The following is a 15,431-nucleotide window of genomic DNA, read 5'->3' on the forward strand; positions in this document are numbered from 1 at the left end:
GGTCGGGAGGTACACGCCGTGTAGCAACCGGTATGATCGGCAAGGCTACCTGAAATCAGTTTCACCACTTGACTACCTTTCTCTGCAATTCTTTATTAAACTCAGTTCGGAAACACAGCATTCCATCTTAGAGTAACATCTTGTGATACAAGGCTAAAGAAAGTCACATGATCGGTCGTTCTGTATCTCACCTGATTTCAGAATATGATGCGATATCCATATCCCGAGGCTTCTCCTCATGATTCTTGAAATGAGAGCAGTCCATCTTATTTAGAAATTAATACAGGATACAATAAACACGACGATATTTGCGCAAGTAGCATCGCGTATTCCAAAAAAAAATATCCCCCGGAAAGTTTGCCTCTGCGGCCAAGTAGGAGATTGAGATGTATCCTTAATTTGAGGGTCCAACTGGTTTAAACATCAAGCCAGGGCTCAATGTATCATTTTGGGAATCATAATGCGGCAGAAAAACGTTCAGCATTTTGTACATACACCTATTCGTCTGATGTTTATATTTTTTCTCTTGTCGGTTTTCTCTCTCCCCCACACCCTGGCTGGGCCCAGTGCTCTACCGTCATCCCTACAGTGGTCTTTGCCACTGTGGATGATCTGATGTATTAGTCGTCGCTAGATCATCCTCTCTGCTGTCTCAGCCCGTCTGATTTGAGAAACTGCCATTCAGCGCCCCTCTTCAATAAGTAGATAGATACAATAAGTAGATAGATATAGTTATGTTTGAATAATGAGAAGGTGCCTACGAACCCACAAATATCAGCACATAAGCTGTAACATTACCATTTCTGTTAAATTTCAACGACATTACAAGGCATCAGAAGATTATTGAGCAACATAACTATCGACCAATGCTCTCATAGCTTCCATGGCAACTCAGGTCACCAATACAACTCTCTTGTCATCAGATACCACTGAATTTAAGTATATAAACAGGCTAGATCAGCAACGCACAATACAAGTTCCGTCTTTGCTTCAGAGCTAATACGGACTGATTAACTAAAAGATGACAAACGGCTTCAGGAATTTGCAACCTTTTATCTCCCCCACATTTGTGGAACTCGCCCGACTATCTACAAGACCGCTATTCGTTAAAGGATGAGCCGAATTTAGTTGTTCGATCCTCAAATCCCTTTAGTAGAGGCTCCTGCTACCTATCCACCACATCTTCTCTCCCTTTGCCCCTCCGCCAAGCTGATACAAACAAAACACTCTGCCCCATCGCAAATATACCATTATCAAAAGCGGGGAACCCAACCAAGGTATACCAATACATAAGATTATCAAGAGCGACCACCGGCCATGACCACGTGCCCCACCCCAATCTAGCATTTTCAATCGGAACGCGCCAGATCCATGTAAAAGCCACAGCAGTAAAGACAACAGCTTGCATCGCCAATCCGCAGATACTTAGAGCATTGCCCGGTGGACTCGATAATTCTGAGCTCCTTGCACTTTTGATTTCTCGTAGCTGCGAGAAAACAGCATATACTACCAACACTGTTACGAGCGGGTTCAGCAGACACATGGAGAGGAAGAATATTCCCGAAGCTAGAGGATCACCGTAGGTGTGATCTGGCGAAGGGAAACCATAGAGGATATCTAAGATTGGAGGGATGATTGATATAGGGATGTAGAGTGCGTATGCGATGATATAGAACGATTTGGAGGGTGTGTGTCGTAAGCAGGCACAGAAACTGGGTTATATGTTAGTTGAGACTTGCTTGATTGTGACTGTAGCCGGGGGGGGTCGGGGGTCGGGTATTACTGACAGTGTAAAAAATGATAACCAGACCACGGCAGTCTGGTACATATTCAGTCTATCTCCAAACGTTGAGGGATCATAGACGAGTGGGATGTTTTGTTCAGGGTCCTTGGCTTTGAGAAGATAGACAAAGAATTTGAATTGCTCTGTTGCGCAGAGGAGGTTCCAAAAGATGTAGTCCGTTGAAACCCCTTTACTGGTCTTTTGTGTCCAGATGCGATGCAGTTGAGGGAGAAACGATAAAGCGGTTAGGATAGTGAGAGCCCTGCGAATTTCCAAGCTTGTTAGTCGTCTTGTGTTTTTTGTTCTTGCTAGTATTGGGACATACACTCGGAGACGATCTGGTATGGGTATAAGCAGCATTTTGGGTAGAAGTATCCCATATGATACATACTGGATAAGTAAGGTACTCGGAGAGATCAAATGGGAACGTTGAGTGGTTTCCCTCGGCTGTCACTACTTGCCTCTTCCGGTATGGCGCCTTTTCTTTGGCCCCCAAGTTTGTTCGACTCGTTTGCCTGTGATATGCTCTAGACAGGCAATATACCATTATTTCAAATGTTATTGAGGGGTTTGAATACTGTCAAGAAGGGGAGTCAGGGCTAAATGGCATTCCAGAATAGGGCTCGGAAACAATCTATGTCCAGCAGGTGACCCCATTCGCAATGGGTTCAAGCAACAGGCCCCAAGATTGTTGGTACCTGGAACTTGCATCAGCTCCGACCATGCGGCTTTGATTTCTTCATCATGCTCTCCTCCATCTCAAGTAACATGGGGAATCGGGACCAGGCAAACTACGCCGCGGCGAATAGCTTTATGGACGCACTGGCCCATCTGAAGGCGGGCAGTAATGAGGCAATTTATGGAGAAAATTGTGCTTAAAGAGAGTCTCTTGTATCAATCTGGGGCTTGTGCTAAATACGAAGGGGCAGTGCGGCAGAGCACTCTTCGGCTTCAAAGGAAGGCATGGACATAGCTGATCTAATTAAAATAAGGCCAGAATCGAAGAGCAGTCCTGCGAAAAGATTCGATCCAATGGCGCGTGTTAAGAACCTTAGATGTATATCCCGGAAACTATGTTCATCGCCATGTTCATTTTAATGTGCCAGACACTAGATTGCACAGCCAACAGGACTTACTTTCCAGACATCAAGTCACAAAGGCATTTTTGTTGCATTTTTGGAGAACATATTGGCTTTCATCGTATCTTCTCTTCTTTTTTTCGGTATCCTCTCTACTTCCCATACTGGCTCACTCTCATTATCTCTATTCAGACACATTGCTCTGCTACATCAAATCCAAATTTCATTCAAGACTTATTTTACTTATTTTAACCCCAAAATAAGTCTATGATAACATATTCGAACCAAAACCCCACAGCCAAGCCTCCCCACCGTGTCGAGAGACTCAGTGCCTGGCTTTAAAAGCATTCGGCTCCGGCAGCGCAGTCGGCGTATCATCACGCTTAACAGTGCGAACAAGATGATCAAACGAAGGAGAAGCCCCAACTCGCGGAGTGAATGGCTCAAAGTCCCAAAGATAGCCCAAAGTGCGCAAAATAGAAGAAGCCGAATAAGAAACTGTCTTTCCATTCGAATCCTTACCCTTCTGCTCAACCAATCCCTTACCAACCCAAGGCGAGATCAGGATAGTAGGAATACGACCACCGAGACGATCGAAGGAGAAAGTGTAGTTCTGGCCGTTAGGCGCAGTTTCGGTGTACGTGAGGTCATCGGGTCGGGCAGCCAGCGGGGGCGGGACGTGGTCATGGAAACCACCCGTTTCGTCGAAAGTGAGGATGAAGAGGGTTTCATCCCATTGGGGCGAGGCTCGGAGGGCATCGTAGACGTTCTTGATGAATGTCTCGCCGTCGGAGATCAGGCCCGTTGGGTGCATTGAGTTTGTGCCGACACCGCAGCAGGATGGGTCGATGAAGCTGAATTCGGGGAGGGTGCCGTTGGCGGCGTCGGAGTAGAAGGATGTTAGGGGCTGGGCAAGGCCTTTGTTGCCGCTGGTGATGGTCCAGTTGTAGAACCAGGCGTCGACCATTTCGGTGTTGGTGTAGTAGTTCTTCCAGGTGTGGTTGGTTTCGGAGAGCTGTTGGAAAATGGAGCGTTGGGTTAGACCGTATTCGTAGAATGAGTCGTCATTGGTGCCATGGCCGGAGGAGGTACCGGAGAGGACGAAGGCACGGTTGGGGTTGGTGGGCTGTTCTTGTTAGGTCTTGCTGGGGTCTATGAGTTTGCGTTTTATACTTACGCCAGGATGGTCGGAGTGCCAGTGGTTGAAGGTCAGGTAGTTCTGCACCAAGGATGTGAAGACTGGGACCTCATCCTCGGTATAGTAGTTGATGACCTGCTTGGCCAGTTCTGTCTTGTCGACATCGTCACCATAGCGGCGCAATTGCTCGTGAACGAAGCCCTTCTGGTGGGGAGTGAGCTTGCCGGAGGCAATTGCCTCGTTACTGGGAGTGAATGTGCCGTAGAACTCAATGTTGTTTCCAGTGACCGAGTGATCGGGGTCATCAAGAATAGAGTCGAAGTCCTTAGCTCCACTGCAAACATGACCCTGAGATGAGTCAGTCAGGTTGTAGGGATTACAGTAGGGTCCATTGTTGATAGGGTTCTCGAGGCCCTTGAGGGTTTGTCCTCCGAGAAGGTTGTCAAATGAGCGGTTCTCCATCTCCAGGATAACGACATTCTTGATGTGGTTCTTGAGGTTCTTGATCGAGGAAGAGGAGTGGGCATTCTGGTGATGTGAAGGAGCAGCGGAGACTGCGGCCGCAAAGGCCAATAGCCCGAGAAGAGCGCTGGGATTCATGATGAATCTGAATGGAATTGATGAGGATTCTTGAGTTCTCGACCTATTCTTTCTGCCGGGAATTGCAGTTTCCTTTTATAGCCATCTAGACTACACATTGTCGGCGACGTCGGCCTTGACACCGAACGACAAGGCATAGGCAATATTTCCTAGTGTCCCACGTGTTATACCCATGGTCGTCATCTCGCTTGCAATCGAGATGCAATCGAGAGGCCGGGCCTGCGGGGTACACACAGGCCTCGAAGCTCGACCGGAGCTTCAACAGATACCCAATTGGGATGCATTGTCTAGCAATTCATTTCATCCGATTGGCAGTTCATTGCGGATTCTTCGATCCCAATGCGCCATTCGTGGGGATTGACAGGCACGCTGCCGGAAAGACGGTGGTGCAATTGCACACCCTTGCAAGCCATGGCCACTCCTCATGACAGCAGTGGGGAGTAGACAAGGCGCTAAGGCTTAGTCTTATGTGCCGAGGCTGTGAAGAATAATTCCGAGCTAATCCTTAAATCAAATCAGAGTAGACGGTTCCTGCTCGTGCAAACCCACCGACAGCCTAGTGGCAAGTGAGCCGGCCATGCCCAGGCTCTAATGTTTGACGAGGCTTGCCAAGATTAAGGTTGTTTTGGCGGATGGATAGGCATGCCTTATGCGATGGTATCAATGTCGATCAACCATCCCGCCCCGCTTGCACGGTTGTGGGAGTTACCTGGGTCAACTAGTATAGGTAAAGTGTTGTTTCTTAGTAACTGCTACTCGTGCTTCGTCTGGCCTTTCTGATTGGACCAGTGTTCCTGATATTCGATTCGATATGTGGAATCATCCTAGAAATCTCATTTATTCTCTGCAGGTTAACATCAGCTGAATGCGACCGATCAATTTACCTCCCTTTGATCCTCTGGCCTCGGGACAGCAGCGAGAACGGTAATCTGTTGTGGGGGTCCAAATCCTTTTTTCAAAGGAAGTTGTTTTCAGACATAGAAACCAAGACATGAACTAGTCAGTTTGGCCGAGTGGTTAAGGCGATGCACTAGAATTATCTACTGAACTGATCACAGTTCGGCAATGCATTGGGTTCGCCCGCACATGTTCGAATCATGTAGCTGACGTTTGATTTCTTTTTGCTTTTCCCGCTACGATCCCCAACCAGTCTCCGGAACGCAACGAACTTTTCTTTTTTCTTTTCGGTTTCTTTCTTTTATAAAAAATTCAATTAGACCCCCGAATATATCTACTCTCATGTCAAGTCTCAGCCCTGAAGACAACATAGCTACATAGGTCATCCGTCGAAATTCAGCCTTTGATCTATAATGATGTAAGTCTGGTGCCGCTGCTATTTATATCTTCCGCTTCACACATAGATCTCAAAGTAAGCCATTCTGGCTCGATGGAATTCATTTATCATAATCTCGTTACAAATAACGGCCCAACCCATACCAAAATCCCGCCCTTGTTTAAATCCCGCCTTTACAACCTTTTTAACCCGAAATTTAACAAAAAAGAACCGAAAAACCACCCATATGCTAGAAACCACTTGCAAAACGCTTAATCAAACCCAAACTGCCCCATCGAGGAACCTAGGGTATCCCATGGAACAGAGGTGGGCCCGATCCAATTCTGCGGTTGCAGCGATACCCCGAAACTACTCTGCATAGTTGGATCACTCGATGACGATGCGATAGTCGGGACTGGAGAATGAGATTGCTGGTGCGAGAGGACATAGCTTTCGTGCATGGAGACCGAAGAAAGATTCGGGCGGAAGTTGGTGAGCATAGGAGTCTGAGTCTCAATCTGGGAGTGTTGGAGTTGGGGGTTGGGTTGAGTGTGATAATAGGTTGAAGCGACATCTCTGTTAGAATTGGTCAGTTTGGTTCCAATGAAGCGTTGAGGGGTGCGAAGAACGTACATGATCTGTCGAATGATGGGAACGGCCTTGCTGCAGAATATACTCCGCACCGAGAGCGAGGCAAATAAGTCTAGAGCTTTATTCAACATGTCCTTGGTTTCGTCGAACTCGGCTTGGTTCTCAGGATGCATGAGCCCAATGGCGAGAACAACGGCTGCGTGGAATGCGTGGAAGCTGCCCAGTCCACTGGTATACCATTTATATGGTGCGAATTGGGAGGATTCCAATAGGGCTTGGAAGATTGAGAGAGAAGCCTTTGCAGATGCCATGCACTTGGCTCTTGCAGCGTAGGTCTCGGGCGTTGTTTCGCCTTGGAGGAAGCGGCATAGACTGGGGCGAAGAAGGAGAAGGAAGAGCTGGTTGATCTGGCTGTAAAGGATGTTGAGATTGGCTTGGTGGTGCACCGGGAGAGGATTTTGGGCAGAGTCGAGCTGATAGCGCGAGTCGCACATCTCTCGAATTGAGACGATTTCAGCCTCGAGTTGAGAGACGGAGAAACGGGATTGAGGGAACGTGAATATCGTTTCGCAGATTTTGTTGGAAACTCTGTATAGGCGGAATGTGAGGAGGAGATAGGTCATTTGTGTTGGTCGGATCGCTGATGGTGAGGATGAAGGGTCGGATGTCATGGATATCATTGGGCCAGTGAGGAGGTCGATGTCGTCAACGTCGGCTGGCATTTTCACATCTTGCATGATCGACTGTTGATCTAAACTTCCGAATGATGTGTTTTGGATTGTGTAGAGCATCATCAGGCCTGCCCAGACTCGACGTCGTTCTTCTCGTTCAATAGGTCCTAGGATAAACCTCTCTGGGTCGATATGGCAGCCCATGGATATGGCGACGTGCTGAGTGAACCCAAGTAATGTCCAAAAAGGTAGCCCACGATGGAGGCGTGCATAGCTGATGAGCACCAGTGCTTGCAGGGAGTTGATTGAGTGCCGAGTCATAACGCTGTCGGCAGCCAGACATTGAAGGGCGGCAGATCGGTAGCGTGCCGATAACAACTTGATATTTCGACTCACAGTCCTTTCCCGGCCAAGATCGGACAGCAGTGGGTCGTCATCATCAAGTGCACTGATTGAGATAGCTAGTATCGCAAAGAGCAAGGCGAGCCAAGACTTTGATACACTGCCAGGATCATGACAGAACTGTTGATACTCGGCTTCAAATGTCAAGTCATGGAGGATGTGAAAGACCTTGGGAATGATAAGCCATCATCTATAACAAACGTACACTTCGACTTACCGGCGAAAATACTCGGAAGTATACCTCCTTCAGCCTATCACAGTATAGACTCGGTGGCAAAATGGCCAACAACTCAGCGCGTGAGATACTGCCGCTTCGAGCGAACGGGATCTGCAGATCATCGTCGTCTACGATGTCCGAATCGGGGCTTCGCAAGCACTCGGCAGCGGGGCTTTTAGCAACAACTGATTCCCACTGCGAAGCAAGCGGCACATAACGCACATGGCCTGAAGGTGAGGTGTGGAGAGTCCCCACGTTACCCAGCATCGGACTTCCCCAAGTGTCTAGTCCAGGGCTGAGATCAGAATCCGTAAAGCTACCGGAGACACTTGGAGGGCCCAGCGGAGACCCGCCTACGGGTGTTCCAGCTTGTGAGTTGACCTGTTTTTGGAGCATACTTTCCAGGTTGCGGATGCGTGCTAGAAGTTCATTCTGCACATTTGGATCTGCGGGTGATGTCTGTTCGGATGATAGTCGAGGCTGGCCAAGGTAGATGCAGTCCTCAGCGCCCAGTCCTCGTCGTACACAGGTCTGGCATGGACGCCCATCACGCGAGCAGCGGATCTTTCGTGTTCGACATGCCTGGCAACTAATGGGTAGGCGTTTCCCAGATGAACGGGAAGAAGAAGCCATGAGAGGCGTCGCGGAGATGCTCGGAGGTCACTCAGTTCCACTTGATGCTAGACTTGGGTTGTAGTAAATGGAACCAAACAAACATGAACGCGCCAGCAATTGACCTGACGGGAAAATGAGACTCGGCAATGAGGCTTGTGGACCAGCGGATACTTTCAGATTAAGGGTCCATCCAAGTTCTGGAACAATGGAAAGAATCCACCTTGACAGGCGGGGGGGCTCCGAGTCTTTAAAGTTAGGATGAGGAAACAGTGTGCGTCATGGCAAAAACTAATCTAGGAATGAACGGACCGGATGGAAAAACATCGGAAGAGGCAACAAGTCAGCTCAGTGGGCTCGCAGAGCTGCAGCGCCATTCGCCCCTTTCTTGAGTTATAGCATGACATTCCTAAATAGACTAGCAGGTACTCGCAACTAGCGCGGAATGGCCGAAGAAGTGGAGCCACCAAAGGCTTCTAGAAAACATCTATGGATCCGCCCGGCCTACAGGCTAGTCCACGAGTTTAGGTTTTAGGGGCATGCATCAAATTCCGATGGAACGCATCCGACGTGAACTGCAGGCCCCCTCCCCCAATGTCGCTAGAAGGACCGTAGACAACAATTTGATTGAATCGACGATCAATGCAGGGGGGGGTGAAGGATTAACCGCAGGGGTTTTGCGGCATCGACTATACGAAGGGCAACGGGGCACCGGAGAATACGCATCAAGGGATGCCGGACAGAGAATTCAACTGCCAAGGCGGTTCGAAGGAAACAAGGATCCCGGGGACCGGGTAGTGGGTAGTGGGTAGTGGGTGCCTGATGACACGACTTGTGTCAGCACAAATTGCCACAAAGGGCCCATGCGATCGTGCCGATCGCATGCTAAAGGAGATCGAGGCTGCACCTTAAGCCACCGTTGGAAAAGCATGACAGCATCTCTGAGCGAAAACTCTGACTTCCCTTTACTAATGTACATACTGTAAGACATAAGTACCCCGGACACGTCAGAGCCAGCTCTACCAGGATGAGTTCATTGTTGCCACAACAGTTTTCCTAGTAGGGCTGAGCTGCCCTGAACCAGTTCCACACGATCATCTGAAAATCAAATCGACTGTAGATCACCACTAGCTGGTCCCCCAACCCATTAAGATGAACATGAACATGAACATGAACTCGACCTCGAAAGCAAATACAAATCATGCAAGGGGCGCCCCGTTCCATTCAACACATGGAGGATCATGTCCCATTTGTGCGAACTATCGGCTCTTAGCGAGGGGCTCGGGCCTCATGTTCCTGAACCCCGGAGAAAACGGAGATCCAGCATACCGGGGAGAAGGCCATGGCCAACATGCTCAAGATCATCGTTGAACGATCATCGCATGGTTTTGTGGCAATTATTGTCCTCCCCGGAATACGAACAGTGAGCGATGATCATCGGTGACAGGGTTATTGCACATGGCGATTAAGTTTTTCGGATAGCCTGGAGATGCATCGGATAGGGAGGCTTGACTTTTTTCAGATCTTTGATCCCGTGTCTGATTGGCGTGTTTGACATCCGTGTTAAATTGACGGGACTGAATTCCGTGATGCATATTTGAGGCAAGGCCGGAAACCCGGATGTATAGGGGGTTACGGAAACGATCCGAATGGGGGTCTGTGATAGAGCTGAAACAACGACATCCTAGCACACTGACCTCTGTACCTACTACCTAAAAGGATGATGCCTGCCTATAGCTTTCAAAGTACGCGGCTGACAAAAGAAGCAGAATCAAATATGCAGCGACATCAGGAAGGTGGCATTTTAAATTCCACGCGACCTTCCTAGTTGGGAAGGTGGCTTACTGCAGGCTACGACGTCTTCATATCAGGAAGTCTTCACGAATTTCGGTACTTTTGTCAGTCATCTTTGAGTACCTAAAAAATTGCAACACTGAAAAGACAAAGGCCAACGCTTTATCCACAAGGCTTCAGCTACCGGGCTCGAAACCCAGGATTTCAAGGCCGCTTCGGTACTGCCGATTCGAGGTGATCCGCTTTGCCGACAATTGAAGTGCCCTTGGTGTCCTCGTCCGCCAGAACGACACGGTCGCCGAAAGATGCAGCGACTTCCTCGAGTGTCTTCTGCTTGGTTTCCCTGTAACGGTATTAGTGTCATGTCATAGTCAATCGTCGGGCTCACTGACGGGAAATAGAAGTAAGCGATGACGAGGAAGAAGAATGAGCAGGCTACAAAGACATAGTAGTAATTCTGCTTGATGTTGGCGAAAGCACTAGGTCCAGCCTCGGTGACTATCGAGATCTGTCAGCGGTGAGACTTCATGACAGACTTGTCCTACTTACGTGCAACGTTGACGATGAAATGGGAGGCAGCGGCGAGACCCATGACCTTGCTGCGTAGAGCAATGGGCAAAACCTCGGCACCGTACAGCCATGTCGTACTGTTCAGCATGCCGTCTAAAGAAAATCGTATTAGCCCGACAATCAAGTTTAGATTTCGATAGGGAACTCACAGTAGCAGACGACGAAGAGGTAAATTCCTAGAATAGCGAACCCCTTGCCGACACGGTTCTCCGTATCCTGGAACTCCATCTGCATAATAGCGGCATAGATCTCAATGAGAACGATACCACCCAGACCCGTGAGGATCATACTTTTTTGGTCAGAGGCGGACATGATATCAATTGTGGAATAGGTTCACTCACTTTCGGCGACCCCACGAGTCAGTCAGATACTTCGTGGTAATAGCATTAGATAGGAATGCAATGGTGCCGTACACACCAGCCAGAGCAAGAATCATATGCGCGTCAATTCCAAGCGACTTGTATAGAATAGCTGCGAGATGGTAAGCAAGAATCAAGTATCCGCAGGCGAAAGACCCACTCTGATAATACTGGATGACATTGACACCCGTCAGACTCGTCATAGTCTGCACTGCAATAGACCTAAACCGTTCAATTAGCATCAAGCCTCAACATCCCAGTGAAGAAGAAGATATACTCACACCAAAACCCGATGTCTAAACAACTTGAAAATTTCCTTGACAGACGTAATCTCCCTCTCCATCTCATACTCAATCTGCACCTGCATAAGCTGGAATTCCTCTTGCACCTCATGCGCTTCGAACCCGCGCCTGATCCTCGTAAACTCGCTCCTAGCCAACTCAATCTTCCCATTCCGAATCAACTGACGCGGAGAGTTAGGCATAAACGTAGACAGCCCGATGAACATAATAATTCCCCAGGGAATCTGAATACCGAGCGGTAGACGCCACTGGACGGGGCCGTAGGGCGCATAACTGCACGCGAAGCCAACCCAGTTGGATGCCATCGTGCCGAAGGAGATACCGCAGCCTGAGATACCGCCGATCAGACCGCGGTAGCGAGGGTCGGAGATCTCACTGAGGTAGATTGGGACTGTGGCGACGAGGCCTCTGAATTTTAGGGTGAGCATTCCTGTTATAGCCGGAAGATGAATGGATGGATGGTGGTTAGGGCTAGGATAAGACTTACCCGACGGCGAAGCCGGCTAGGACACGGCCTGCTAGGAACATGCCGATGTTGACAGAGGCGGTTTGGATAACGGTGCCGATAGTTACGATGATACACATCAGTTGCATGAAGCGGATACGGCCGAGTCTGTCGCCGATAAATGTTTGTGTTAGGGCTCCGACTGCTTCGCCGGCGATGTAGACTGAAACTACCTGTATACCTGTCAGTTCACAGGTATTCTAGGCTGATAGAGGGAAGTGGATTTGACATACAGCGCCGGTGAGACCCTTAGAGGGGTTGTCCATATACTTGATCCAGCTTCCATGGGCGATGGCTATATAATGGTCAGGCTGTGATGAAGGCTCATGATATGATATGAGTTACTCACTGGTTGTAGCAATGCCAGTATCAAAGCCCTGATTCAGTCAGCCATGTCATCCATGAAAGCCCGGGTAAACCCCAACCAAAGTCAGCAGAACACATACAAACAAGAACGTGCCAATGGCAGCAAAGAAAGCGATTCCCAAGGAATACCAGATCGCCATGGTGAAATTCGAGAGCTAGGGACAACCCAGCAATCGCAATACAAGGTAAATCAGGATGAGAAAAGAGAGAAGAGCAGATCTCGAGCAGGACACAGGATTATCTACACGGTCAATGTCCGAGGAACCGAGGGGGCGTGACACCGCATCAAGAGTAGTGGCCCAGCCATCACGGTCGGAGGAGAGCCGAGTTGGCAATGATTTTCTGGGGGATGCGGGGGAAGACCGGGGCAGATGGAACCGACAAATACGAGATGTACGAGATTTAGCCTCTCGCAACTTACCAAGGATCCTGCCACATCCTCTCCCTAGGTTTAGCCACTACAGCAGGACTCATTTAGCGTTTCTGTACTGGCTTCTGGGCGTGGGGGTGCGGGGGTGCGGGGATCAGCAAGGCGAAATGTGCATTCCACGGTTCGGGCAAGGCATGTCCCTATTTATCTGCATGATTCGATGACGGCAGTGAGATTACTTTGAGGCTAGAGATTTTGTTGAGTCTTACTTGGGTTGTTTCCCGTGTGGTTGTGGAGATGGACTTCATTTGGAGTTTGCTTTGCCCTCGGCACGAAGTCGTCGTTGTCTGTGCGAGCATTGACACCGAACACCACGAGCCACTGGCGGTGATGAGTAACTAGATATGTTGGAATCCAATTCCTTACTTTCATACTGAGCAGTGACTATGTTTCATGTTGAGATACGTAGATACTGTAGTTGCGTGCCTAGTTGGGCCGGTGACTACTCGCTGTTTACCTGGGCCAGTGACCACCGAGATTGGAATCTGAGATCACACGTAGACAATCTCCAGGACCGAACAGGATCATAATACAAGCGCCCGAAAGAAGCCCCTCGACTATGGGGGTGTGGCCTAGATCGGACACTCTCCGAGTAAATGGAAATGACCCCCCCCCCCCCCCCAGTCCGGGGACACAAGGTTTAAGACCAAGACCACAGGGCTAGAAGCGTCGGTTCAACCAAGGCTGCGCACTACCAATCGGCCAAAGAACTACGATCCAGAGAACAGACTCATAAAATGGTAGTCGTTGAGTGTTTTGAAGGTATGAATTCCTATCTCATTTTTCCATTGCCACCGTCATATGACCTCCACTAAGGCAGCGAAGCGTCTTGTGCAATGCAGGAAACCCAGAAGCCGAACAAGGAAATCGAACGCTTAGAAGACAAGAGCGGCACCCTTGGTCTTCTTGTCACCACTGTAGAAAGAAGAAGATTAGTATCAGCCGCACAAATCGAAGGATGTGTCATGACGTACCCCAACTCGAAGTGCTTGCAGCGCTTCAGGGCGAGCTGCTTCTTGGCCTTGCAGGCAGTGCACTCGAGGCGCAGGACAACCTTCTTGGTGGTCTTGGCCTTCTTGTGGAAGACGGGCTTGGTCTGACCACCGTAACCACTCTGCTTCCGGTCGTAACGACGCTTACCCTGGGCGAAGAGGGAGGCCTAGGAGAGAGATATCAGCACTTGCGAGTCTGCTGGTATTCATCGGGAGGTCTCACCTTGCCAGCCTTGTACTGGGTGACCTTGTGCTGGGTATGCTTGTGGCACTCCTTGGACTTGCAGTAAGTCCGGCGGGTCTTGGGAATGTTGACCTAAACGCGGAAAATCCGTAAGCTTCTGTTGTGCGTGCGGTGATTAAATGTGCAAGTTGTGTGTCTGAAGTCCGGGATAGAGGTTTCGCCGTCACGTCAGTCGCAGGTAATGTCCGTGTCGAAAATCCATTGTGCGCAGGCAGCACGGTGTAGACACGATCGAGATTCTTGACCGTTCAGTCTCTGAATTTTTTGTGTCCTCGGGTTCTCGATCGCACACACAGCGCGCACCTCGGGTTGCCATTCGTTCAGATTGATGTTTCGTTGTAACCGGCTTTCACGTCGTCAAATTTTGGATCAAATACCGCCAGAGGTGTCAAGCTGATTGCTGCCGTTCGTGGTGTTCGCGACGTTCGGTTGGTCTTCGTTGACGGTCTCGAGTTCGGCCACACACACACATCAAATTCCTCGCACAATACCTCCGCCGACGGGACAAGATTGGAGAGACCGGGACTTCAGGACACATTGATTTGGAGCATAGAGAGCAAAAAGCCTTACCATTTTGACTGACTTGCCGGGTAGCGGGTGGTGGTCGTTGAGTTGTCGCTTGTCGGAGAAGTCTCAAGCGGATGGTTGGGTTGTGGGATTTCGTTCGCTTAGGCCCTATTCGGGTGCGCACTAAACCACTTTTGGCGGTCACCACCAAGAATTCGATGAGTCATCATGTGCACGGACGGTGTTTCCCGATTGGGAGCTCTATCTATTCATGTTCGATTCTATGTGCTCATTGCTATGGAAATCCCTGGCCGATCAGGACCTTTTCTCCCGTTCCATACCATGCTACGCCTTTGTTAAGTTCCAGGCCTTGTTCTTGCCCAACAGTCCACTCGCCTCGTGAGGGATGCCCAAATCGTTTCCAGTCATTTGATCGCAATTCCTGGTTGATGTCCTCGAGTCTCTCAACAAGCTTGACTACATTCCCTTCAAGAGCGGCTAGCTCTTCTTCATGTGTAGATCCAACAGGAATGACCAAGCGTGCAATTGTAATATGCGCCGAGGGCACACAATACCGGGCCCCAATCTGGCAACCAGATTGAGTGACCCGGTCGTAGAGGTCTCTGCGCAGGTGGTGGTAAGAATAGCTGTCATTTACAGCCTCATTCATCTTCCCTGCGTCTTCGAAGACAGGAAGGAAGCTCAGGGCCAGTGCAGAGGCGTCATAGCTGACGACCGGGCGCCCAAGTCGAGCACGATGTGTGAGGGTGTAGTTCACCAGTTCCTGTAGCGGCGCATTGGCTTGGAGAAATGCGGTGACCTCATCAACATCTGGCTGTTTCTTCCCGGAAACCATTTCAAGGGTGGTCATGTGCAGATTCTCTGCAGGCATAAACCAGAGACCTGTAATCCTATTAGTATGGAACGGCCCCTTTGGAGGAATGAAAGAGACTCACAAGAGCCCGCTACTGCTGAGATCTCTCGCTGGATATCGGA

At 49.5% G+C, this 15,431-nt stretch overlaps 5 protein-coding genes across 5 annotated transcripts; all 5 read right to left on the minus strand.

Moving 5' to 3' along the window:
* Positions 1-3,187: 3,187 nt before the first annotated feature.
* N7443_003039 (uncharacterized protein) lies at positions 3,188-4,600 on the minus strand (the record flags this gene model as incomplete). Its single annotated transcript, XM_056883095.1, has 2 exons — positions 3,188-3,988; positions 4,040-4,600. The coding sequence occupies 2 exons, from the start codon at positions 4,598-4,600 to the stop codon at positions 3,188-3,190; spliced, it is 1,362 nt and encodes a 453-aa protein (XP_056744936.1).
* A 1,545-nt stretch (positions 4,601-6,145) lies between these two features.
* N7443_003040 (Zn(II)2Cys6 transcription factor) lies at positions 6,146-8,387 on the minus strand (the record flags this gene model as incomplete). Its single annotated transcript, XM_056883096.1, has 3 exons — positions 6,146-6,449; positions 6,507-7,705; positions 7,755-8,387. The coding sequence occupies 3 exons, from the start codon at positions 8,385-8,387 to the stop codon at positions 6,146-6,148; spliced, it is 2,136 nt and encodes a 711-aa protein (XP_056744937.1).
* A 1,977-nt stretch (positions 8,388-10,364) lies between these two features.
* Positions 10,365-12,402, minus strand: hxt8 (uncharacterized protein; the record flags this gene model as incomplete). The annotated part of the gene is made up of 10 exons (XM_056883097.1): positions 10,365-10,503; positions 10,553-10,658; positions 10,710-10,823; positions 10,880-11,019; positions 11,072-11,311; positions 11,371-11,799; positions 11,879-12,069; positions 12,130-12,191; positions 12,246-12,273; positions 12,343-12,402. 10 exons carry the CDS (start codon positions 12,400-12,402, stop codon positions 10,365-10,367), a joined length of 1,509 nt encoding a protein of 502 aa, XP_056744938.1.
* A 1,165-nt stretch (positions 12,403-13,567) lies between these two features.
* Positions 13,568-14,501, minus strand: N7443_003042 (60S ribosomal protein eL42; the record flags this gene model as incomplete). The annotated part of the gene is made up of 4 exons (XM_056883098.1): positions 13,568-13,607; positions 13,667-13,851; positions 13,908-14,000; positions 14,499-14,501. The coding sequence occupies 4 exons, from the start codon at positions 14,499-14,501 to the stop codon at positions 13,568-13,570; spliced, it is 321 nt and encodes a 106-aa protein (XP_056744939.1).
* A 229-nt stretch (positions 14,502-14,730) lies between these two features.
* On the minus strand, positions 14,731-15,291 carry N7443_003043 (uncharacterized protein; the record flags this gene model as incomplete). Its single annotated transcript, XM_056883099.1, has 1 exon — positions 14,731-15,291. One exon carries the CDS (start codon positions 15,289-15,291, stop codon positions 14,731-14,733), a length of 561 nt encoding a protein of 186 aa, XP_056744940.1.
* Between the last annotated feature and the right edge of the window lie 140 nt (positions 15,292-15,431).

The sequence above is a fragment of the Penicillium atrosanguineum genome (genome assembly GCF_028827265.1).
Source record: "Penicillium atrosanguineum strain IBT 20685 chromosome Unknown utg000002l_segment0_segment0, whole genome shotgun sequence".
Classification (NCBI taxonomy): domain Eukaryota; kingdom Fungi; phylum Ascomycota; class Eurotiomycetes; order Eurotiales; family Aspergillaceae; genus Penicillium; species Penicillium atrosanguineum.